The 25640-nt window shown below is 40.4% G+C and overlaps 1 protein-coding gene across 1 annotated transcript in view; it reads right to left on the minus strand.

Annotated features, from left to right (window-relative positions):
- snx29 (sorting nexin 29) overlaps positions 1 to 25640 on the minus strand; it is a 172821-nt gene that overhangs the window by 74198 nt on the left and 72983 nt on the right. Inside the window, exon 15 of the mRNA XM_079260506.1 lies at positions 10185 to 10291. Within this exon, the coding sequence (XP_079116632.1) occupies positions 10185 to 10291 (107 nt within the window). The remainder of the gene's footprint in view (positions 1 to 10184; positions 10292 to 25640) is intronic.

Below are 25640 nucleotides of genomic sequence, written 5' to 3' on the forward strand. Positions count from 1 at the left end.
AAATGATATTGCCCAGTGTTTACTGATTAATTTGATCAGCAGTCTCCACATAAGCAAGGCTAACCACATTTTGTATCTTCTAAAATGAGAGGAAAAGCTCTTTTTAAGCCATTATCACCATCATCAAGATAACAAAAACAAAGAAATACTTTTCAGTGATGAAACAATCAACACAGAAAAGGGATTCAAATGTATCATTCAGCATAAAGAAGAAACTTTTAGCAGTTTTGTACTCACTTCTTTTTCCTCCATGAAAAGTTAAGAGGAGACAAGTGAAGTAAAAACTGGAATCAACTGACTGAACCAGGTTGTCATTTCAGGTATTAAATTAGTTGTGAGCAGGATGATGATGATGATGATGATGATGATGAAGTACTGCAAGACATTAAGATTTAAAACAGAACAAGTTGCAGGTGAATTAAGACAGGCTGCATCTTATCAGAGGAAGTTTTGTTCATGTAACTAACCAGTACACAAAGTTCAGAGGTGGAACGCAGCCTTCATGAATGCACCTGAGATTAACTTGGTATTTTCAAATGTTTGCTTTCATCTGGTCATATTATGCAACATCCAGCAACATCATATCTTCCCAATGAGTTTCAAATGAAGCTCAAATAATAAATTTGCTTGTTTTTTTTTTTTGTTTTTTTTTACAATGTAAGTTGAATATCTGAGAGAAGAATGTGGCTTAACAGGTGCAGCACCAGTAACTACAACAAGGCTTACATTTGTTTATTAGAAAAAGTTTTCTATGCATTCATTGCTTTTTGTTCTCTGGTACATGGTATACTTCCGACTACGTTGTTACTTGCAATTAGCTTTGATTGTTGTCATCACTTAATTTTCTTCATTGTTTCATCTAATCACATCCTTTCATGTTTTTAGTTTTGTTTTGTTATGTTTTTTCTCTTCTGTAAAGCCATTTCAGCTGCAATTATGAATTTAGTAAAGTGCCACATGAAAAAAGCTGAGTTGTATAACTCAAAGGAAGCTGCTTTAGGAAAACAGAAGAAGAGGGTGAAAAAAGATGTTTTAGTCACACAACTCCTTAGATTTAACAAATGAGCGAAACAGTTTCAGAAGCAGCATGCATTCATTTCCACAACATACATGCATGCACATATAAAAACTCCACACATGTAATGTTATCGTTTAATACGGGCATAGGAGCTTTGCATCTTTGTGGGTCATCATTCATTTAATTTACACATTTATTTATGCTTTTAAAGTCTGCTATCCCAGTCTGCACAAAGACACTTTAATAATCCTGCTTAATAAGGCAAAAATCATTCAGGTGAAGAAAACAGGCAGGTCCTACAAATTACTGCAAAGAATAGGGGGCTTTTATTGCTCAGAGCTTGTGCAAACACTTCAGAGAAGATTCACCTGCATCATTTGGGAAAGAGTTGTGTGCATTATGCCGAGTTGTTTTTTTTTTTTTTTGTTTGTTTTTTTGGTTCTCCCATCTACTTGCATAACACTATGAAGACAACAGCCATTATACACACACATTGGTTCATAATCCTAAAGCTGTTACTGCGTCTCTTCTGAGTCAGTGGCTTGTAATTGTCGCTCTTGTTCCTGATGTTGTTTATGGTTAATAAATGAGCTGGTGGATCAAAAGGAGAATCCCTGATCCCAGTGGAAGTCTCGACCTATATGTCTTTCTTTTTATCCATCAGCAGCTCTCTGTAACAATACAACACATCTGACATCTGGAAACTCCGATTTCAGCCTCTTTTCTGGACTCGTGTGAAAAAACCAAGAAAAGTAGGAGGGTTGAACAGGTGACTACCTGCTAACTTAGTCTGGCAGTAATGACATAATAGTCACCAAATGTCATCTTTTTGAGTTGTGCACATGGCCTATAGAGCATATGGAGAGGATAAACAAAGCAGTCGTGATGTCACACATTAGTTTGATGACTAATAGTTTAGTGTGGATTGCTTTGTCCTTGGTTTTTTTTTTGTAAGTAAGGCTTGAATGTGACTGCAAACAGGAGGCTCTTCTTCGTAAACATAACACTTCCATCACGTTATTTAAATGAAGGCTGGAGACTGCCACCATCTGAAAAAGATTTCTTATTGAGACTTTGCTCATAACTGGTCAACAGTGTTTGGTAACAAGTCTGTCAAGGAGGAATCTTATCCCCTATTTTATAGATATATGGATGAATTATCTCATCAGTTAAAAAGAGCAAATTGGATGTCTTGTATCTTATGTATGCAGACGACTAGATTATGATTAGGGATGGGACTTTAAACATGTTTATAAACCAATTACAAGGATACACATGAGGCTACTAATAAAAAACTTAGCACTTTGGTGGTATATTTAGCACTTTTGCAGACCCTTCTTGTGACTATTTGAAGATAAAGTAACTTTCAACAAGTCCAGCACAATTTCTTTTTGTTGCCATTGAAGATATCTTTGGTAACATAAAAGCATGAATAGTTTACTCTTCTCTGTTAGCAGCATCAGCAGCAGCTGAATAAGCCACTTCCTCGTCCACAAGAACACACTGGAAACTTATCCGCCATGGAGCTTCCAGCTTCAAGCTGCAGTCAGAGCAGGAGGTGATGACCTCTGCAGCAAGACCAGACTGAAGCCACAACACGGTCTGTCACATATTAATGTCTACTGATGAAGAGTGTGGATGAAATTTTAAGTCTGTTCAGTTTAGGCCAGAAATATTTTCTATTTTTTTTTCTACTGTTTTGAATTGAAATTATATTAAATGCGTTTTTCCAGACAATAATAGAGTCTCACTTTAAAATATTAATATCTGTGCTTATTCTTTGATTTAGTCATCCACCAAAATCTATTTAAATAACAAAAAGTGTTGCTTTTTGGGGCAAATGTGTTTTGCAATTACAATGTGATTAATGGAGATTAATTCATTTCAAAGCTTGTAATTAATTAGAATATTTATTTAATCGAGTCCCACCTCTAATTATGCAATGCAATGCAACTTTATTTATAACACACTTTAAAAACAACTAAGTCAACCAAAGTGCCACAATGTGCAGAGTTAAAAACTAAAAACAGAATAAATAACATATAATGGGACATTAAAATGTATAATTCTACAAACTAAAGTAAAATAACTAGAATCAACTAAAATCAATCAAAATAAAATCAGATCAAAAATGTCAATTATGAACTAAAACACAATGCTAAGAAAAGCCAAACAATGACAGAAGCGCGGGGGACGGTTTCTGTTTCATCTTAAACCACAAGAGAGAGATCGTTCTTCTCCACGACTCGCTGTCATTTTCATCAGTTCATGACAAAAGCATTCTGTTCATGCAGTTCGACGATGATGAACAACGTGCCTTCCAGGTCCGTGCAGCTCTCACCTGACTGATGTACTTCAATAATTGATAACAAACGGAATTAAACGTGAGCAGTCCCATGCTGGTGAAGTTGAAGTGATTTGCAGGCTGATTGGTTCATAAAGGCTGTTCACTACTGTACACTGCCCACCTACAGCCTGCATGCTCTGATAAGAGCCCGTGTTCCATCGCCACCTGCTCCAGCTTTCCTTATCACCCAAAAGTTGCACATTAATGTTACGCAGTTTGGTTTTTTTTCCTCACAAACCTCTGCGGACATGTTTACAGCTTTATGGAATCTGCTCCTATTACTGAAAGCCAATAAGAAGCAGTGTCAAGTAAATCCACAAACATAAATGCTTTATCCTCTGGAGTTGTTGCACTTACGTCCCCTTAGTTTTATCTTTTTGCATCTGCTTGTCATTGACACGTTCTTCATTTCTTCCCATGTCACCTTTGCTCATTTCAGACACGCAGCGTTAAGTATAAATGAATACAAGTGGTAGTGCATGGTCTCTGGTACAGCAGAAGTGAATGGAAAGAATGAAGGAGAGAGAGGAAAAAGAGGAAATTCTCAAACTTTGTGATCAGTTTTACTGCAGTTATTAGCAGTTTATTAGCGTGTAACAGAGCAAATAGCAAACTAGAAAACCCACCAAGCTGAAACAGACTAATTTATTTTGAATGACTTAAATTTCTCTCTCATGAACATGTTCAGGTTTTGGTTCTTTATTTCTCTTTAAGGCACAATTATACATTGAGTCATATGTTAAACTGACCTGCAAAGTCACCACCAAAAATTCACCAGGTAACGGTGTTCCTCATGTCCTATGAGATCCTATGAGACTTATTCATCAAGCAATGCACAAAAAAATACTAAAAAGTAATTTTCAAAATTGTGAATAGCAACTCAATTGTAGGAAATGAAATAGTTAATAGTTTAGGAAACTATAAAGTAGGTATCAGACTTGTTGTACCTGGTAGTAACACGTTAACTAGTACCAGCAGAAGGTGGCATCTGTTTTATTAATCTTTGTGTCAACATGCAGAAAAAAAACAGCAGAAGAAGAATTTGTAGTTGCAAAGCAGCAGTTAAATGTATGTAGTATGGTGACAGTTGATGCTGAGCATAACCATAACCAGCATCCACAGCCAAACACCAGACAAGCTTTATGTGGAAATAAACACAAATGAGACGAAGTGAAATCTGTGCCAGGAGAAGCCGATGAAAAGTCCATTACAGCGGCTGCAGTTCAGGTGGAAAAGCAGGCGTCTATCGAGGATTCCTGGAATCCCCAGACTGCATGTCAAAGCATCCTCTGGCTAGACACTGAACCCCACCTTCCCTCCCGATGGGACTAGTGATATGTGATAGTGCAGAGCACTTTGGCAGTGTAGGCAGGTGCAAAGTCCTGCTGGGAAAAGAAAAAAAATCGGCATCTCCATAAAGCTTGTCAGCAGAAGGAAGCATGAAGTGCTCTAAAATGTCCTGGTAGATGGCTGTGTTGACTGCACTTCAGAAAATACAGTGGACCAACACCGGCAGATGACATGGCTCCCCAAACCATCACTGACTGTGGAAACTTCACACTGGACTTCATGCAACATGGATTCTGTGTCTCTCCACTCTTCCTCCAGACTCTGGGACCTTGGTTTCCAAATGAAATGCAGAATTTGCTTCCATCTGAGAAACAGTCCAGTCCTTTTCCTCCTTAGCCCAGCTCCTTAGCTTCTGACGTTGTCTCTGGTTCAGGAGTGGCTTGACACGAGGAATGGGACATTTGTAGACATGTCTAGGATCGTCTGTTCGTAGTGGCTGTTGATGCACTGAGTCCAGCTTCAGTCCACTCTTTGTGAAACTCCCCAAATTCTTGAATGGATGTTGCTTGACAATCCTCTCAAGGCTGCGGTTCTGCCTTTTTGTGGTGCACCTTTTCCTCCCACTCAACTTTCCATTAATATGCTTGGATGCAGCTCTCTGTGAACAAGCAGCTTCTTTAGAAATGACCTTTTATGGGTTTTCCTCCTTGTGGAGGGTCAATGATCGTCTTCTGGACATCTGTCACGTCAGCAGTCTTCCCCATGATTGTGTAGTCATCTGACCCAGACTGAGAGACCATTTAAAGGTTTCGGACACCTTTGCAGGTATTTTGAGTTAATTAGTGGATTAGGGTGTGACTCCATGACTTTCTAAGATTGAAGTTTTTCCCAATATTCTAATTTTCTGAGACACTGCATTTTGGGTTTTCATTATCTTATAAGCCACAAATATCAAAACTTCAAGGATTGAACGTTTGAAATGTTTCACTCTATGTGTAATGAACTTATTTAATATTTGAGGTTCACAGTCTGAAATAAGTGACAAAAACTATTAATTTTTTTCATAATATTCTAATTTTCTGAGATGTACCTGTACCCTTTCCGATGACGATGCGGTCATTAGACGGGGAAGCATCCTGCAGATGTGAAGAGGATCTCGTCTCAGAGATGTCAGCTGAAGAAATGCTTCCTGTCCGTTCTGTTTAGGGTGTTTAAAGTTTGATGGAATTTGTTGAGCCTGAAGAAACTGTACGATGACACTGTAAGCGAGCTGCACACGAATGCCTGGACCTACTAAAGGTTTGCATGTACAAAAACATGTGCAAACTTACCGCACATGCAAATGATAAGCACAAACAGATTTACTGACAGCGCCCATAGAGTTACACCTTTCAAAGGCGTAAAATAGCACGTCTGCATACAGTTAGTATGACTGCCACAGTGCATATTCAATATAAGGTGTTAACATGCTATTTTGGATGTGTTGGGAGGAGAAAATGTAAATATATTAATTTATCCACCACAATGTGATCTATCAGTGTTTGTTTAGAAACTGTGGCTACATTTAAAATATTTGAAAAGGGCATGCAAACACTTGTACAGTCATGCAGTTGTGTGTGTGGAATGGCGCACACGGCTGTGGTTATTGTCACTTGAAAGAGACACCGAAACAGAGCACGGAGTTTCTCATCCATGTGTGAATTTTCATGGGATTAACAAAAAAAAAACAAAACAGTAATCGAAACATATTTCTTATCCCAGTAATGCCATTATGGAACTGTTGGAGGAACTCAGGATGGATTTGGAGAGGAGTCACGCACACTTTCAGATGCCAGACATTGCACGTCACGGCTGGGATCCATGATGCCGATGTTCAGATGTGCTGTCCTACACGCTACGTGTTGGCAGATAGTCACGGTTTTCAGGTTTCCACACACTCTGCAGATTTTAACTGAGGCCAAACAAGTTATTCTGCTTTGTTCAGTAGCTGGATTTGATGGATTAAAATGAGCAAATGTGTAAAATATATCAGATCAGCGCATTATTCTTTTACTTTCAAAAAAACAGTCTTCTGTTCTCCAAGCTGCGAGCCGCGTGGTTTTAGACTCATGGCACGAACTTTTTTATAAATTCGCTCCCCGATGGCGTTTCTTTGCTGTAGGCCATGCGTTCTCTCCAAACTCCAATCCAGATCACACGCAAAACCCACATTTAAATTGGGAATCTCAAGCATATTTGCACCTGCTGCCCATTCACACAATCGCTCTTAGTAAATCACTCGCAAACCGTGGATCAGCGCCATGTGCACATTTCTAGATTGTGCACGTGAATTATTGTACGGAAACTGGGGTCTCAGTATTTCTGGCTCTAAGTCAGTCTCTCCCTACAAATCCATGCATAGTGTTTATAACGTACGAGTCGTACGTAACCAGCATGCGTCATTGTGTACTTAAGTAGAAACTGCACCGTGTCGACATGCCAGAGTGACATAATGCTGAAAAGCTTGCGAATGAGTTTTCCACAGCGACACAACACCGGGGACTAAATGGAAAACAAACAGCGCGCGTACATGACAAGCAACATGGCGTCGGCCAGTCTGTCGCGGTTGGGCCATATGAAGAATGGATGACAAATGTTCAGTGATTTCTAATCATACTTTTGCTCGAAATGCCCGTCCCTCATATAAAGCCCAGGAAACAGCAGGCAAAGAGCAGAGTATGCCTGGAGATTTGTCCCGAATATGAGCCAAGTCAAAGTCAATACAACGCTTTTGCATTCAGCTTCAATTAAAACTGGAGTCAGCCTGAAGTGAAGGTGTTTCCCATTTCAATGCAGGCTGAGCCCGGTCCAATATTTGTCTGGAGTGGACCTGAATGTATCCATCAAAGCTCCGTGTGACATTTTCTAAAATCAATAAGGTCAGATTTAATCTCAGACTCTGAAGTGAGATTGTTGAAAGAGGAGTATTGATAGCTACTTTTGTAAAACACAGACTTTCCAAGTCCCTATAACCCTGCCATCAGCTAACACACACACACACACACACACACACACCAGAGCAAACACTATTATATAAAGCCTTTTTCAACAATCACTACATCTGCTTTTCTCGACCCAATTTCAACCCCGATCCGATGGATCTCGGAATAATATGGCAATTCTTATTAAACTGGATTGTTGACAGCGCTGGTGCTGAACAGTAATGAGAACGTCCCAAATCAGCTGTTGGAGCCGCGTCTCTGTTCGCTCTCCTCTGTGCCTGGCTGATACAGTACCATTAGCCAAACACAAAGAGCCGGCACGGCCACTTTGAATTTCTGCAGTGTTTCCAGGAGACAACTCGTTACCAAACAGGGCCAAGAAAAACATCTGGCTTCTGCATGACACAACTGTTTATCTGAAGCCATCGAGGGCTCCGCTGGCCTGGAACCAGAAGAGAGCCGACACCGTCGCTCTGTCCGGCACCCGTCCTGCAGGGCTTGTTGTTAACGCCCGAATCGAGACTGACAGCAGAACAAATGAAGAAATAAATAAGTAAACACAGTTAAAAATGCACCGTACATGCATGTGCATAAATAAGTTAAAAAGTTGTTTGGGCAAACGCAGACTGAATTATTTCTTATTAAAGAAATAGAAAATCACACATCAATTATTCATGCAGCTGCTCCGCTCCCCCCCCCCCACACACACACACACACACACACTACCCATCAGAAAACACACTTACGGAGAATATCGCCTCAATTGTCAATCTAACAGGAAAAGTACCAACTCCTATTACTTCTCACACAGCTGGCAGCATTAAAGCTCATGTCCAATTATTAGACATCTTCCCCATCGCCTGCTATTGATATTTCTGTGAAGAACAACGCAGGGAATTTCTCTTGGCACTGTTACGCTTTTCAGATCAATGAAACTGTAGACGGTTCAGTTTGCTACGCTTTTTTTTTTCCTCCTTTGGATGAAGTCGCTTCAGGAGAACTTTCCTCCACAGACTCTGAAAGACGGGCTTGAATCGTTCTTTCATGAGTATCCAGGTGTTTCTCAGGAAGCAGCGTCGTCTCGTTTACTTGGACGAGATGAGCGGCGGGGAAGCGACAGTGTGACGGGAGCAGGGCCTCGGTCTGAAACCTGACAGACTGGCTTGTTTTGCTCGAGCAAACAGGAGATATGCGCGACTCTGGCACTGACAGATGATCCAAAGAGTGAAATGCAGATGGAAAGATCGTGTTTATTCTCCGCAGCACAAACTAAACAGCGTAAACAGCAGACTGAAGAATCAACCTCGTCTTTGAGGCAACAAATTAAACACACTGACATGTAAACAAGCAGCAAGTTGCATGAAAGGAAAGATGGTACCGGCTACAGCGTCGCACTAGCCGACCAAACTGACCATCATTTCCTACTTATTCACATAATAATTCCACCCTGTAACATGTATAAGTCATTATTATTACCTGCTGTGCTCACGTTTAGAGGTTTATTTACAAATCTGACAAACCTTTCAGCTGGATGATGACCCAATAAACAATATTAAGTAGCAATAATTGGAGGAGACTGGACTTCACCCAACATGTCATGCTCTTCCTACACTTAAGCTTGTTCCATCATGCCTGAGAAGCAAGAACTGAGTTCTTGCTTCTCGAGGCTGAAAGAACAAGAAAAAACTTCTTGTTCGTCAGGTCCATACATCCTCCATAAGAAGCACGTCTGCAGCGGGGAGGGGTCACTGCAGGGGGGGGGTGATGTCTGCTTTTATGTGCAATGAACCCGGTTGTTACCTCCGCCAAGGAGGTTGTTTTTCCTGCCATCTTTGTGCTTAAGATAATTCAAAAGGTTACGGACGGATTTTTATAAAAATTTCAAGACTTGTTGCAAATGTGAAAATGAAGAACTGAATAAATTTTGGTGATGATCCGGATCACCGTTTGGATCCAGGAATTTTTTAAAAGGATTCTTTAACATTGTTCTTGGCGGAGGTTTCTGCTCTCCGAATGCTTTTCTAGTTTCATATTTAACGAGCAACTTTGTGCGCGGCGGGGCGGGTCGTGCATGCGGCTGGGTCCGAGTGTTTTACTGCCACATGTAAAAATGTTCATACTTTCCCACCACCTCGGTCAGCTGTGTTATCAAAACAATCCGTTTTACCCGCAACAGTAAAAACGCGGAAACAGCAACTCCGCTTCTTGCTTTCTCCGTGTTAACCACGCCCACCTCAAATGTCCGACCAATCACACGATACTTCTCGCAGCCCCGCAAGAAAAAAGTTCTGCCAGCCCGATGTATTGAGAACTGTCCTCAAACACGTCCGCGAGAACAAAATGACGTCATTTTCCTCTCAGAGCCTCAAGAACAAGAAAAAAGTTCTGGCTTCTCATGGAGTATGTAATAGGCTTAAACCCCACACAGAAAAGGACTACATCAACTTATCCCGTCTAACTAACCTCCTCCCTTTAACAGGATGAGCGCGGCTTTATTTATTGATACATATCAAAGCGTAAATAAAAAATAAAAAAAAAGCACACCTACCTCGATCAGTTTGCGTTCATAGCTGGCGGCCAGCTCTTCAATGTCACCCATGAACTTGTTCTGCGGGACGGGGGTCTGTTCTTCACTCGACCTCAACACTGACAAGGCTGCAAGAGAGAAAAAAAACAGGGGAGGCCACATTAAATACACAGAGATAGAACACGCTGTGCTGAGACTCTTATTGAACGGTTTAAATGACACATCTTCTCTGGAGATCTGTGACACTGCGAGATTTTTTATAATATTTTTCTTCAAACAGCAAAAACATACTTGTCCTTCTATCAAACACACATAATAAGCCACAACAAGATTCATAAATCCCCTTTTTATTTTTATTGATGTGTCACACTGATAATACAAATCCTGCACGTTTATTATTTAGAGGAAGATGAACTCAAATATTCAGTTTCCTAAATGTGTGTTATTAAAAGGAAAATCATGTACACACATCTTTATTTCCCAGAAAACATGCTGGGAAATGTTTCCACAGCTGTTCTGCTCTTCACAGAAGCTCACTGTTTGGTCAAAATTGTTAACTCCCCCCTCCTTCACGACTCCCTTGTTTACTCTGACTTTCACCGCAGATAGACTTTTATTGTTTCTTTGCAATACTGTCGCCTGCTAACTGGTTCCAGTCATCATGCGGCAGCCCGAAGCAACACTTCTAACCTCATACACATCAGCTAATCCACTTCCATCCACAAACAGCAGCAGAACTTTGCAAAGTCAGAGCTGTGCCTCTCTCTCTCCCTCCCTCTTTCTTTTTATTTTTCCCCAGAAAGTGGGCGTACGATAGATTGTTTTTCACCTCAACAAAAGCAAATTAACACTGTTATTTCACTGCCACCACATAAAGCTAACACTTAGACGAGGCGTCGAGGGGGGGAGACGGGGGAGAGAAAGAAATGAACTCAGCATGTGTGAAGGCTCCACAGAGCTCAAATAAACTTGTGGCGATAACTCTTCAGAGGCGTTTTAGAAAATATCCAGCCTGACTGTGATTAGATGGAGTGAACCCACAGCGAGCGTCGAAACGTCCAAACAGAGCCAGGCAGGTATTGATGATGGAGGCCAGCTTGTTTGGGTTCCAAACAGCAAGGACCACGGGGAGGAAACCAGCTGGAATCAGGAGCATTCACACACACACACACACACACACAGAAATATGAGTAGAGTTTTTCTCCTTTGGTTTTGTTGTGACATTTTATTTTGCCAAGCTTCGCTGATGTTTCTGGTTTACATGACCGATCATTTTAAATGATTGTAGGTGTACAGTGAGCCGTCAGCTTTCAGTCTATGTTTTTCCACCGTTACCATATATATATATATATATATATATATATATATATATATATATATATATATATATATATATATATATATATATATACACACACATATATGTATATATATATATATATATATATATATATATATATGTATATATATATATATATATATATATATATATATATATATATATATATATATATATATATATATATATATATATATATATATATATATACACACATATACATATACACATATATATATATATATATATATATATATATACACATATACATATACACATATATATATATATATATATATATATATATATATATATATATATATATACACATATATATATATATATATATATATATAACAAAAACAACTTCTTACACTGCAATTTCCCACTAGGATTAATATGTATGATATGCATTTTTATTCATTCTTCCCTCCCTCCATTAACATTGATAACCCACTTCTCAAGTCACTCAGCAGAAATTACTGTGTGAAAATTATTTTTTTAAATTTCCTAAAAAGCATCTGTCAGTCGCGTCTTCAATTCAATTCAACTTGATTTGTATAGCGCCACTTCACAACTATGTTGTCACAGGGCACTTTACATACATGAATCAACATACACATGATTTCGAGCCAATGACCTGGATTTTCCTGCTTTTCTCTCCACTTTATGCTCTGTCTGCCTCCTGAACAGAAAAGGCACATAAATGCCATTACTGCGGCACCTTCCCATGAGGTTGTTTGCAACTTTCCTGATCTCCGCTTTTGCATCGTTTCTGTCTAACTGAGCCTGGATGTACAAGGCCAAGTCGGACTGTTGAGTTCTGGAAAACAGAAAATTGTAGTCGGTGTCTTTAACTGCTATGCATCTATTGATATATTTGTCCTGCCTGCAATTTTTAATGTGTAAATCCACGTAGCAGCTCAGCCCACAGTCAACATGCAGACTATTTCTTTATCAGGACAAATTCAGTTGTGAGACTATGAGGCTAAAATGATGTAAAATTAATGTTTCGATAGATTTAGCACCACAAAACCAAACACAGAATTTGTTACTAACTGTACTTTGTAGAAATAACACACAGAAACAAACACAAAACAGAAACAATGTGGGAAAAAAGGAGGAATCGATCCACAAAAGGAGACTGGAAACAAACGGAGGCGAGTGAGGGTAGCTGAACTCGTGTTATCGGCCCAAACTGTAGAAGTAGTCAATAAAAAAAAAGGTTCCATTACATCAGTAATATGGAGAAGACCTCAGAGGAGACTATGGTCTTATCCACACGTAGCAGGGTTGGCATCTCAGAAAACGAAGATTTTTTCTCAGATTTGTCATCGACACAAAGGTGCAGATTTATGGCATTAAAAACTATTCCTTTAAACATCTTTGACTGAAGTGAAGCTTTACGAATACTGTCTGTGCTTCAGCAACTGCCTGTGACAAAACATGCTCAATGTCGCATGTGCAACAGCATTTACACTCAGAAACAACATGGACGCCTTCTGAACGAACTTAACAATGTGATCATGCAGTTACATGGAGACATTAAAAAAAAAAAAAAGAAAAAAAAAGATATAAGGAATATTATAAGCAGATGGATATGTCATATTTTGTAGATATGGCTGTAAGTATATGTATGTATGTAGTATATCTGTGTGGATGTGTTTATATGAATGAAGGTATATGGAAATGTGTGTGTAAGTATAAATATATGAATGTAAATACAGATAGTAAATTGATTAAGTTGTTGTTACGTGCAGCGACAGAATGGAAAACTAGATGAGGAGAAAGGGGTGGGAATACCAAATAACTAACATTTTTCTTTTTAAAGTGGAACTATTATGTGCATTTCAGGCTAATTTATTTTTATTTCTGAGACCAGAAGGGCTGGGATTGATGGAGTTATTGTCACAAATCGCTTTATTTACTTCAGACCGACCCTCTCCGTAGGCTGTCAGATCAGCCTGTGGGCAAAACGAGTGGATTGAGACTCTTCCGCATTAAGCCCCGCCTCCCGCCACTGCACTACATCGGGAGCGCGCACCGCAACTGCTTTCACCGTCATTGTAACATCTCATAAACAGAAGGATTAGGCTCATATGAACTCAATAAAAAAACAAACTACAATGTCAACACATAGTATACAGCCCTACATGTTGGAACCTGAATCAGACCCTGAAAACGAAGTGGAAAACAGCAACTCACAGCAACAAATGCAGCAGGATGTCTCTCTTTGGTAAACTCACCAGCCATCGTTGGAAATAACTTTATCCCACGTTTTCCACCCGCCTGATGTATTTGTACATGCCCTTGTTAACCAGTAGAAGGTAACCAATCACCGAACCTTATCCCCCGGGACGTCACAAGGATTTCCAAGTAGAAAAAACTCTCTAAAACCACGCGTTTTTCGTCGCCATGGAAACCGAACAGAGAGAGTGCTGGAACTCAAACTCAAACTCAAAAATGCGTTTAGGTGATAAAAAACAGTGACGTTCACATGTCTGATGAGGATTCAACACTGTAACACTGTAGAAAGCTCAGAAAACTCCAAATACCATCATAGCGCCCCTTTAAAGACGAGGTGGTGTGGACTCAAGTTTTTTTGTTTTTTTTTTTAACCAGGGGGGATTCGGTTTTACAAAACCCGGCTATGTGTATAGATGGTCGATTTCTCTCAGCTAGCCTGGGAAAGCCTCAGGATAACCCGGATGAACTGGGAAACGTGGCAACAGTAAGGGTAGTCAGGGCGTCCCCGCTTCGGCTGTCGCCCCTGCAAACTGACCTCGGACAGACAGACGGACAGACAGATTAACAGATTGTATTTAGTAAAAATGAGGACAAATAGACTTATACAAAGTTTAGACCTATCTGTTGGTTGGTAAATGCCAGACTGGAAAACAACTTGAAGCATCTGAAAAAGGCATCGCCACGGCGATGACTCAGAAAGCATGTAAAGGTGGGCAGATGCGACTTGGTCTTACACCGTCGTGTGTGTTTTACAGAAGCACTAAATAGTTTAACCCCATTTGTTTCATGTTCTAATCTTTATCATTATAGATTTTAAACTGAAAAACTAAACTGTGATCAAGATCAAAAGTGAATAAAAGGAAAATACCATTACTTTATCAACACCCCCCCCCACAGCAGTTGGATTTTTTTAAACAGACATAATAACTTAGTAAACGTATGATATTACTACTTTACAACCACTAAGAGACAGACAGGATTACAGTATTATTCCTGCAAAATGGTCATCTGTATAGAAATCACCAAGTTTATCTTTGGGCCACCAGCAGCAAGCCGAAACAATGAGAAAACTATTGTGCACTTTGAAAAAAAAGCACAACTAAAAATAAAAAAAGACAACAAAAAACTGACAGATATACTTCCCAGGGACATGGCAATCTTTAAGTTTACAGAAATTGGAGCAGCGAGACAAAACTATAGCACATATGCGTAAAAAGAACAACTGATGGTCAATCCATTTACATCAGCCGCTCAACTTGGAGCTGACCTGTCGCGTTTATATGGCTGACATGAAAAATACACAAGTTGTGTGAGCAAATGAGATAAAGAGAGAGAGAGCAGGGGGGGTGAACAACAGAGGGAGCGGACGGCACAGATGTTACTGATGCGAGGATATTTGACAGACAGCTGGTCTGAAATAACAAAGCTAACTGAGCAACACACCCAGCGGCGGGACGCGCATGTGCATGTGCGTCCTGCAGGGAAACCTCACAAAGGTCCAGATTCATTCATGAGCAAATGCAGCTTCTGGACTAAAGTGTGCTGGACTTTTTCTGAGCTTGTTTTCTGGTGTGTTGTGCTGCGTTTCCGCATTCCCAGAGGCGTGCATCCCGTGGGCGCTCACCTGAGTTTGCACGTCCCTGGAGGCGTCTCCAGAGTGCCAGCGATAACGAGCCACTTTTAGTGGGGAAATCCGCTGAGAGACGCGCATTCAGGCCAGTGGAGATTTCCCCCAGAAAGTGGGCCAAATGTTCAAATAAGCAATGTTCAGAAAACACAGTGGAGGGAGGTTTAAGATGTGCCTCAGTGGCTGTTAGCTATGTTTTCCGCTTTCAATTCACTTGGTGACACTGCTGTAAAACTGCTGTCGGGTACAGAAGCAGTTCATGTTTACTGGGAACAAACAGGCAATTGGGAAGTTCACTGGGGACCGACAACACAGAACTTTGCTAAATAACCAGGATAACATGCCTCTAACTCAAGTCATGTTTATTTTAAAGTGCAGAGAATTTTTTTTTTTAAATGTCTGTCTTGGGTGGACAAGTCTGTTTGTTTCCTTCTATTCCCATGATCTGTTGGTGGCTGGACGGAAAAGCAGGAATGTGCAGGCGGAGACGAGGACGAGGCGGAGGGTTGGTAGCTAGCAGACTTGTATGTAAACATTGCAGGATGGAAAGCATTCACAAGAGTAAACAACTGGATGCTGCATGTTCCGCATGATGAATATTTATCGGATTCTTCGAAGATGACTTCAGCAAACAGCAGAAGGACATATTTTCAGACTACAGTGTAGTTTTTATTTGTGTGGTGGCGGTTCCATCACCTTGTAATTCTGAATCACAGACTAGATAGATAAGAGGGTTCGCTGTCTGCAGCAACGTCTGTCTCATTTGTCTTTCCTACAGTGTCAGGGACAAGCCGCTGGAAACTTTCCAGTGTCCACAGGACATGGTCATAGGAAGAAATCAGGTAGAGAATGACACAAAGGGAACCCTGGATGAGCAGAAATAGAAAGAGAAAAGACTGAGTATATGCCAAGAGGAAGCATCTTCTCTTCACTGCAGTTTAGGTTTGCAGAAGTGCATCTGAACAAAATGAGATTTTACTACATACCAGGTGTGAAGCATGCTGGTGGAAGGTTGATGGTTTGGGCTTTTTAGCAGCAATAGGACCTGCACATCTTACAGTCCCTCAGATGTCTAAGTAATCTTGACCAAATCAATGTGGAAGGGGAATTTTTTTTTTTTTTTTTTTGGTCGATCCGTCTTAAATAAAAAGCAAATAATTACAAATAAATACTTCAGCGACCAACATATGTCTGCAACATAATGTTCACTTCTGTGTAGGTGCTGATAACTTACACAGTCATATAATTATGTGGGAAGATAAAGCCTTAATTTTTATATATCTATAAACACACACACGTTATATTACATGACATATTCTATTTTATATTGTACTGTATTGTACTGCAATGTACTGTACTGCACTGTATTGTACTGTATTGTATTGTATCATTTTGTACTGTACTGTATTGTACTGTATTGTTTTGTACTATACTGTGTTGTACTGTACTGTGTTGAACTGTATTGCATTGTATTGTACTGTATTGTATTGTACTGTATTGTATTGTACTGTATTGTTAGGAAAAGCAACTTTGTAAAGAAGTGTGGTAAATTCATCAATTCACTTCAAAAACTTGCAACATCACACACATTTGATTTCATCATGTTACTGTAGCTACTACTGGTTATAATAAATAAATGCATGCTTTAATATGCTGCTGCATTTAACTCGTTTTAAGACCAAAGAATCGTAAGTCTGATAGTTTCCTCTTATGCTCTGTTACGTAAAACCTTGCAAACTGAAAGAAGGGCTTTTTTTCTTTCTCTTTCTTTCTTTCTCAAACGACGGCAGCAGCAGTGTTTTCTGCACAAACAAAAACAGATTTGTAACAGTTACATAACTGTATTTTCTGATCATTGCAAATGACACGAACAGTTAATGAGATGTGTCTGCTAATAACATTAGATAACAATAATTCATCATCTTTAAACAAATAAGATTCAGGCACTGAGTCATCTGTAATGATGCCAGTGATTGAAGTGGTTACTGGTTAAATGAAGAGGTATCCTAGAAGTTACACACTAATACAGGTCTAGATATATCTCAGAGTGAAATCGTAGCAGAGTACCCAGAAGACCCAGAAATATCCTTTCCAAAGTGGGAGCTTTGACGGCTGATGATGGCCTGAGTGCCAGCAGTCGAGAAAGCAGGACGGAAGCTGACACACTTGACGAATGGCGCTGCGTCCATTAGCAGATGTGTTACGGAGATGTGGCTCGGCATCTGCGACCTCGAGCATGCAGCAGGCTGAAGAACAAACAAACGTCTGTCCCACCACAGCCAAGCCGGAGCAGAGCTGCTGAATAAAACATGCGCAGGGCTCCCACCACAATAGGACTAACACGCAATCAAGTGAAGCGCTCCTTGTGATGCTGTAACAGCACAAAACCCGTGGCGCTCACGCCGCTGTGAAACTGGGGCTCCTCTGCAACACGTCCTCCGTATCTTATCTTCATGTGAAATCGCTCCCACCCCCTGCCACCCCCCCCCCCCCCCCCCCCCGATCTTTGTTGTTCCCGTTTATGTGCCTGTAACTTTCTTCCATCTCTTTTCCTTTAAAGGAAACATCCTCGTTTTTGCTGATTCTTCTCCTCTGCAGTATAAAGTATTGATTCGCTCGGTTTTCTCATCTTTGTTCTTTTCTTTTAAACTTTCGTTTCAGTCCACCTCCATTCATCCTTCCTCTCTTTACCTGCCTTACCCATTCCTCCTCATCCTCCTTCACCAACTCTCTCATCTCCTTTTCTTTCCCCCCCTTTTATCAATCATTCATTGGCCCTCAGTTTAACTTGGCAGCTCTGTACGTCCTGTACCGCTAATTAGTTAGCCATCTTTTTACTTATGTTCACACACCTGTGAATTCACAGAAGTCAAACGTCAGAGCAAATGGACGTCCATTTGTTTTTCATCGTAAGTAAAAACTGAGATGAAGCAGAAAGCAGTCCTCTGACCCGTACGTACGGATTAACCGCGCAGTCGGGCCGTGTGCAGTCGATGGGCTGGTCAGCGAGCAGCCACTCCGCTGACTAAGCTAATTATTGAGCGCTAATCAAAGGCAATCTTCTTTCATTTACTAATGGTTCATAGTTCATTTCTTGCATTCTCCTCATTCAGAAAGCACGGCTCGTTGTGTGTCAGCTCACATGTGTGTGTTGAGAAAGAAAAAAAAGAGCAGAAAGGGGCCAGAATGCTCCTGCAGCACAGAACGGATTGCACATGTTTTTCCCCTCGCAAGGTGTGGAAACCGCTATCCTTCTCGCTCTGATGGCTACAATCGAAGGAGCTCCGAGTCCTCGCTCCAGGGGGGGGGGTTTAGCTGATGAAGAGTGGAGAACCAATCACATCTTCATCACACTCGTATGCACTTCTTCACTCGCCAGCAGATTTCCTGACTTGTTGTAAAAGGAGCTTTTCTGTATTTAAAAGAAAAAATGCAGAAACTGAAGGCTTTTTTCAAAGCTCTATAAAGAAGTACGACATGCAAACAAATATTCTGACACAAAGAATCAAAGAATCAGACTTTCTATTGAGTACAAATGAAATTAGAGTCAAACCGAAGCGCCACGCTGGCGTCATATCATGTTAAGGAAGGTGGGGGAAAAAAGGAGTGCATGAAAATATACACACACATCATTTCCAACAAGCATCTGGGCGTTTGCTCTACTTTCATTTTAAGTGCGCTGTTTTTCTTTTTTGCGCTCTGTTCTTGGCTCAGTCCAGAATAGCTCCAATAACAGCAAACCACCATCTATCACCAGCAGGCTGTGGCCAGTATCCAGCTTTGTATCACACAAAAGGTGAAAAGCAGGTGAAATTACTTTTCTTCTGCCCCAGAAAATGCTTCTTTTTTTTCTTTTTTTTAAACAACCCACACTCAATTCAGCTAATGTCAGAGCCCTCTGAATAGCTTTTTCTGTTCCACCCCAGTGAAAATGGAACAAAAAATAATGGTTTCATGCTATTCATTTTCCTTCTTCAGAATATACACTGGCCTGCTCCTAAAACACGGCATCTTTCTTCTACGCATTTTAAAACATCTGTAAAAGACAGTGAGCACAAATACGGCAAAAAAAATGGTGGAAAATTTACCCTTTTTTTTTTTATTTAACATCAGTTCCTTGCAAAAAAAAAAAAAAAAAAAGATCCCCCCCCCAATCAAGCACCATCAAGCTTAGAAATAAATCATGCAGAATATTAGCAATGCAAAGAAAACATCAGTTATATATCTTCTGTATGAGCTCTCTTTGCCTTCAACCCCCTTTCACAGAGACACATCGGAAAATCTTTATACGCTCATTAAAAAATAGGATTATCTCATAGTATTGAGTAATAACCTTCAGCTATCTGAAACTCATTGTTTTGGTTCGCCGTTCTCATCAGAGCCATTTCAAGCCTCAGCAAGCAGCTGATTTCATTGAAAAAGAGCAAATAACTGAACACTACCTGTTCTGCTCCAAAAAGCACACAGATAAAGCTGCAGGGTGAAGTGGCACATTTGGCAGCTAAAGAGCCGCACATTCCCCTCAAGAGTTGCTACATGTGAAATCCGAGCTACGAGGAACAGACTAAGCTGTCCCAACACACAGACTGGGATCAGCACTGATATGTCAATGTTTTCATTCAATCTTCTCCAACCGCAGGTTCACGGCTTTAAAATGGAACTAAAGAAAATGAAAAATATATAATAAATGCCCAAAAGAAAATTGTAATGTGAAATTTATGATGAAATAATAAAGGGAAACTTATTAATTATACACCTTCATTCAAATAGAGAAAGCAACAAATATACTGTATGCTGATACTGATCAGCATGCAAAGTGTGCAAAGTTACAGATCTATACTGTGCATAATAATATTGTATTTAACTTTGTTTGCAAAGTAAGTGAACGGTTTGGATCGATGGAAGGTGAATAAAAATGTCTTCATCCTGGTGATGCTTCTTTAGCAAACAAGGCGGCTGTCATATTCTTTGCAGCGAAAGAGAAAAACTGAGACGTAGGCTGGAGACGGTCCAAGAAGCCATCAGATCATTATGTGTGAGGAAGAAGAGGAGTGGCTGGTCAGACGGCAGGGAGTGTTGTGTTACAGGCCAGGTACACGGAGATGCAGAAGGAGACGGGCTACATCTGAACTCAGAGTAGTCTGATTTCCGTTTTTCTTGAAGATGGAAGAACTTTAAGAAATGCATGTATCCACTCAAATGCCTAACTGTTACTAAGGGGTCGCAAGTGTGCCAATAAATAAGAAAAACCCACCAGTAGCAGCCTAAACTGTTAATACAACGCAGGATGTAATAATAGTAATAAAGAATTTTATTTATAACGCGCTTTACATTTTATACCAATCCTCAAAGTGCTCCAGAGTAAAAAGCAGAATAAAAAGAAACAATAATAAACTAAAATAAATAATTAAAAGGTTTTCTAAGGTGGTCTGGGAGGTTGTTCCACAGAAGACCCTGTCTCCCATTGTTTTCAGTTGTGTCCTGGGCGGGAGCAGACGGCGCAGTTAGTCCTGATTGGGTCCGGGTGGAGATGTGAGGGGTCAGTAGTTCGGTGAGGTAAGTGGGGGCCGCACCGTGCAGACAATGATGGAGGACTTTGTACGGAAGTGAAAGGGGAGCCAGTGCAGAGAGTGGAGGATGGGGGTGATGTGCTTGTGCTTGCACACACCCTCAACAGGACCCTGGCAGCATGGTTCTGAACATACTGAGGCTCCTGAAGGCTCATGCCAGGGAGCCAGATGTGCGTTCCAGTAGTCCAGCCTAGATCCTTATTGTCTTGTTTCCATAAAACTCTGACAAATGAAATGAAGACTCATCAGACCAGGCAACATGTTTCATCTTCGATCTTCCAGTTTTGGTGAGTCTGTGTGAATTATAGCCTCAGTTTCTTGTTTTTAGCTGACAGGAGTGGCACTTTCCAGAACCTTCCCAGTAGCTCGGCAGTTTATGAAATACTCAGACCAGCCAGTTGAGCACCAACAACCACGCCACCTTTCTAGTCATTTATACCATGATCAGTGAGAATTCTAATGCTAACTAGTGACCATTATTTGTATATTTAAGTACATGTCGTTCAACAAGTGAAATCCCAGTTATATCACTCCATTATGGGCGTTACTATAGCAACACATTGTTCAGATCAGCTGGCTTTTAACAGGTGAATGAAAGAAACGTGCTACAGCTTGACAATAGCTATTTAGCATAAAACCACATTAAGGCCAACATGAAATAATTCCTATACTTCAGTATATTAATCAAGTGTGGTTAAAAAAAGATACAAACATTTGTCATAAATTATTTACTGTGCGGGAACAATGGTATAAGCGGATTAAACAACTCACAACAGTTTTAATGCACTTTTCAGTTGAACACTACCCAGGTGTGCATCATGGTGTTCTAGACTCCGCGTTGTGCATTAAAACGGTTTAATGCACGGCTCCTTGTTGTTTAATCCTTACTTAAATCCCCATTCTTCCCCTTTCTGATACTCAGTTTGAACTTCAGCAAGTCATCTTGATTAAGTCTTCAAGCCTAAATGCACCGGGTTGCTGCCATGTGATTGGCTGATTTAGCTTTTTTGTGTAAACAAGTATTTGAACAGACAAATCTAATAATGTGGCCTGTATGTTTATACTATTGTGGTACAATAACATTGGGAAAGCTCAAGCAGTAACCTGACACATACAACGTGATCATGAATGAAAATCATGTCTTCCATGAGTCAATGGAGGAAATTTCTTTTCTGTTATGCAAACAAACACTTTCAAATCATTACCATCACAATGATCCAATTACGCCACCAGAATCAATACAGCCCGTCCGATGTTTGTGTGAGAAGATAAAATCTGGTTTGGCCTCAGAGAGGTTGTAATAACAGCTCTGTTCTGCGATCACACGGCACTACGTCTAATCATGGAGCCGACTGTTTGGACAGGTGCATCATCAAAGCCTGTCAATGTGACCCCAACAAGCTGCTACCTGCTATTTGCAAGCAACGCTTCTTCATTTTCCTTCTAGATGAGATAGGATGGATTTTCTTCCATCACATGAACATATGTTCTTAGCACAGTCCACGTGAGCATCCCATATGAGACTGTCGGCTGCAGCTCCAACTATTCTGTTTCCTTCTCACCTCGGCATTGCTCTTTTTTATAATCACTTTTAATATTTTCCATCTGCTTCATCGTCACTTTTCCATTTTCACTCCTGCAAATTCACTTCTTTTTAAAATCATCCGAGGTGCTCGTATTTGTTACACAAACAATCGCAGAGGTTACAGACTACAGCTGCGTGTACCCAGCATGCAATATTGTGTTGATTAAAGTAATGGGAAGGGACGTGTAGACGGGAGGGATGGTGGCGATCAATATTTGGATTATGTGAAGCGGAAGGATTCAATAAATATTCATTGGAAATTCAAAAGACATGTATCTGGCTTAATTATTCATTCTTGTAGTCCAAGTTGGGGGGGGGGGGGGGGGGGGGGGGAATTGGATTGCAATGTGCAGGTGTCAAAATCACGGATGCACAAACGGATCAACGGTGCACGTTTCTCTCACAGGCACACATGCGGCACAGAGAAGAGATTCGCAGTTAAAGACATTCCTGCACAGAATCCAAAACAGTTCAGCTCGCTTCTGCAACTCCACTGTGAAAAAAAAAATCTAATTTAACTAAACTGAACCTGTTGGAGAATTTTCTACATCTGCTTCATGTTTAACAATGTGGCGGCTTCAGGTTCCACGGCGGGGGAAGCTCAAGCTGTGTCAGAACAGTCCAAAACTATTTTCTTATGGTGCGCCAAACATTTTTAAACCTCTTCCCGAAGTTTAAAATGAAACCCATTTTCCTGCCTCTTATTCAAAACCATAACAGCAAATTAAATAGAGAATACCTTCACAGCTATGAAGAGCTGTATGCGCGTTCCCTCAAAAGAAAGCTGCGACATGTGGGATTATTGCAGAAGTGTCAGAATTAATATATGTGTCACTGAATCAGAGTAAATTCACCCAGAATGCAGTAGAAAATGTAACTGGCGAAATGTAAAATGGAGAAAAACACAACATTTCCATTGAAAACAGACAATAGCAGCTACAAATAAGTTATTCCTAATGAGCGTGCAAAAGTAGAGGCTAAAAAGTGAGTTTGAGTAGTTTTACAGATATTTTGACAGAGAAATTGCTAAAGTTAATATCTTAGGAACCCAATGTTAGCCAATTTTTCAAAGTTCAGACAGGACAATCAAGGGATGACCCCCAAAATCACCTCAAAAACACCCTGAGGATACAAAAAGAACCCTGAGACAGTACATCAGAAGTAGAGCAACCCCTCATCTAATGGAAAACTAAAGAGAACCTCTGATGTTCATTTCAAACAAAGGCAGTCAACCCGAGCAGAGGTGCCAGTGTTTGGTAGTCTTCTAAATGAAGGTCTTCCCAGACCACTTTGCTATCCTGCATGTCAGGATTGGTATATCTCCCATGTGCAAAGAGCTTCTGTACGCACATATCCAAATGGCAAATTCCAGTGGTTTAAAGTAGGCCCAAAAACTGCAGTTCCTCTCTCATCCACTAGGAGCTGGCTTCAAAACAGAGCAAATCCCCATAGACTCCCATGTTGAAAAGACCAACTTCACAGCAGAAATAAACATGTTTACAGCCTGGTACAAAAATCCATTTTAGGTTTAATAGGTCAGGTTTACCTTCATGACAACTGTGGGGGGAGTGAATTTTTTTTCTAAGTCACCTGTTTAACAGTAATTCAATCTCAAAATCTGACATATTTAGGGGCGTGTTCGTTTTGATTGACAGGTACCCGATCTCCCGCTTCAAGTAATAAGAACATAGAACAACCACAGTTTTTAGCCGCTTAAAAACGTGACTTAGCTTTAGCCCGCTTACCTCCGCTAGCTAGTTAGCTATTGTTAGCACCAGGTTGGCTCTGTTAGCTCTTAGCTACAGGCAGCTCGGAGTTCGCTCGATGTCAATCATCCACCCCATGCTGACATCCCCCCTCTCAGCTCTACCTCTTTGCCCATATTTGTATTTTCCAGGACAGACGACACGCATGCCCCTGCCAAGATGGCAATGGTATATACCACCCACTGAGGTTCAATTTACCCTTTCAGAAACCTATTAGTGCCATCACGGAGGCTCTGTCCATTTTTTTATATACAGCCTATGCATGTATCTCATGCTGCCCCCTGTACAGAGGCCTCTCACGAAGAAGAGGTTAAAATCACATTGATAAATACAAACCTTTTTCTCATTTGTAGATTCAGCTCAGCAGACATTTTCTTATTAAACGGAGAGAAACTTTTGGCACGAATGTCTTAATAAACATAATACACTCGGTACAACTTGCTCCACTTGTTCTTACCTCCACGTTTAAACTCACCGACTGTCTGCATGTCTAAGATAAAAAGACTCAGGAGGAAAGCAGCACCACAGTGGGAGGGTTTGCAATTCAATTTAGGATTCAAAAGTCTCCACCTTTAGCACAGCATGCCCGGAACCTTTCTACAAACAGGTAGCAGCACGGCAGCTTCAAGAGAGCAATTATTGCTGCTTATGCAGGCACGCTGATGTGAGGATTCTGTGTAAAATTCAAATCATCTTGACGGCGCGCATTTGGAAGACACGGTTTCTGGGATATCTTTGATCTGACAGCGCTTCAATCGTTTTGTAGATCGTTACAGAATCTTTCCATCTTCTGTCAGGATTCGTTAAATGCATATGACTATACGCTCGAAAGAAACGCGGAGTAAAATGTGGGCGAGCAGGTGGTTGAGTTTTCTAATGTGTGTGTGTGTGTGTTATGCACAGAGCAAAGAAGAAAACCTAATTATTCATGTGATCAAAGCAATTATTAAGAAAAAAAAAAAAACTAACACTCTGACCCAAAAATGTCTCAGCAGGAAACATCATGGTTCAATCTGCTGCAACCTATTAAAAGAGTTATTAAGGATTCACAGAGCGCTGAGAGGACCCGCACTCTCATCTCATCACATTTACAGAACCGACTGAATGCAGAATGTTTTAGATAACTCATCACAATACTCACATTTGTAGTTTTCACCTTCGGCATGTAAGAACTGAGCTTTTAGTGACTTATAAATACACTTACTGCACAATACAAAGGCACTTACACTACCAGTCAAAAGTTTGGACACATGATGTACAATGAATAACGGATGAAATATCAGGCATGTCTGAGCATAAATGTGTAAACATGCACAGTTTTTTCTGCTTTAAAAAAACCTTGT

Source organism: Telmatherina bonti (assembly GCF_933228915.1).
Source record: "Telmatherina bonti genome assembly, chromosome: 21".
NCBI lineage: Eukaryota > Metazoa > Chordata > Actinopteri > Atheriniformes > Telmatherinidae > Telmatherina > Telmatherina bonti.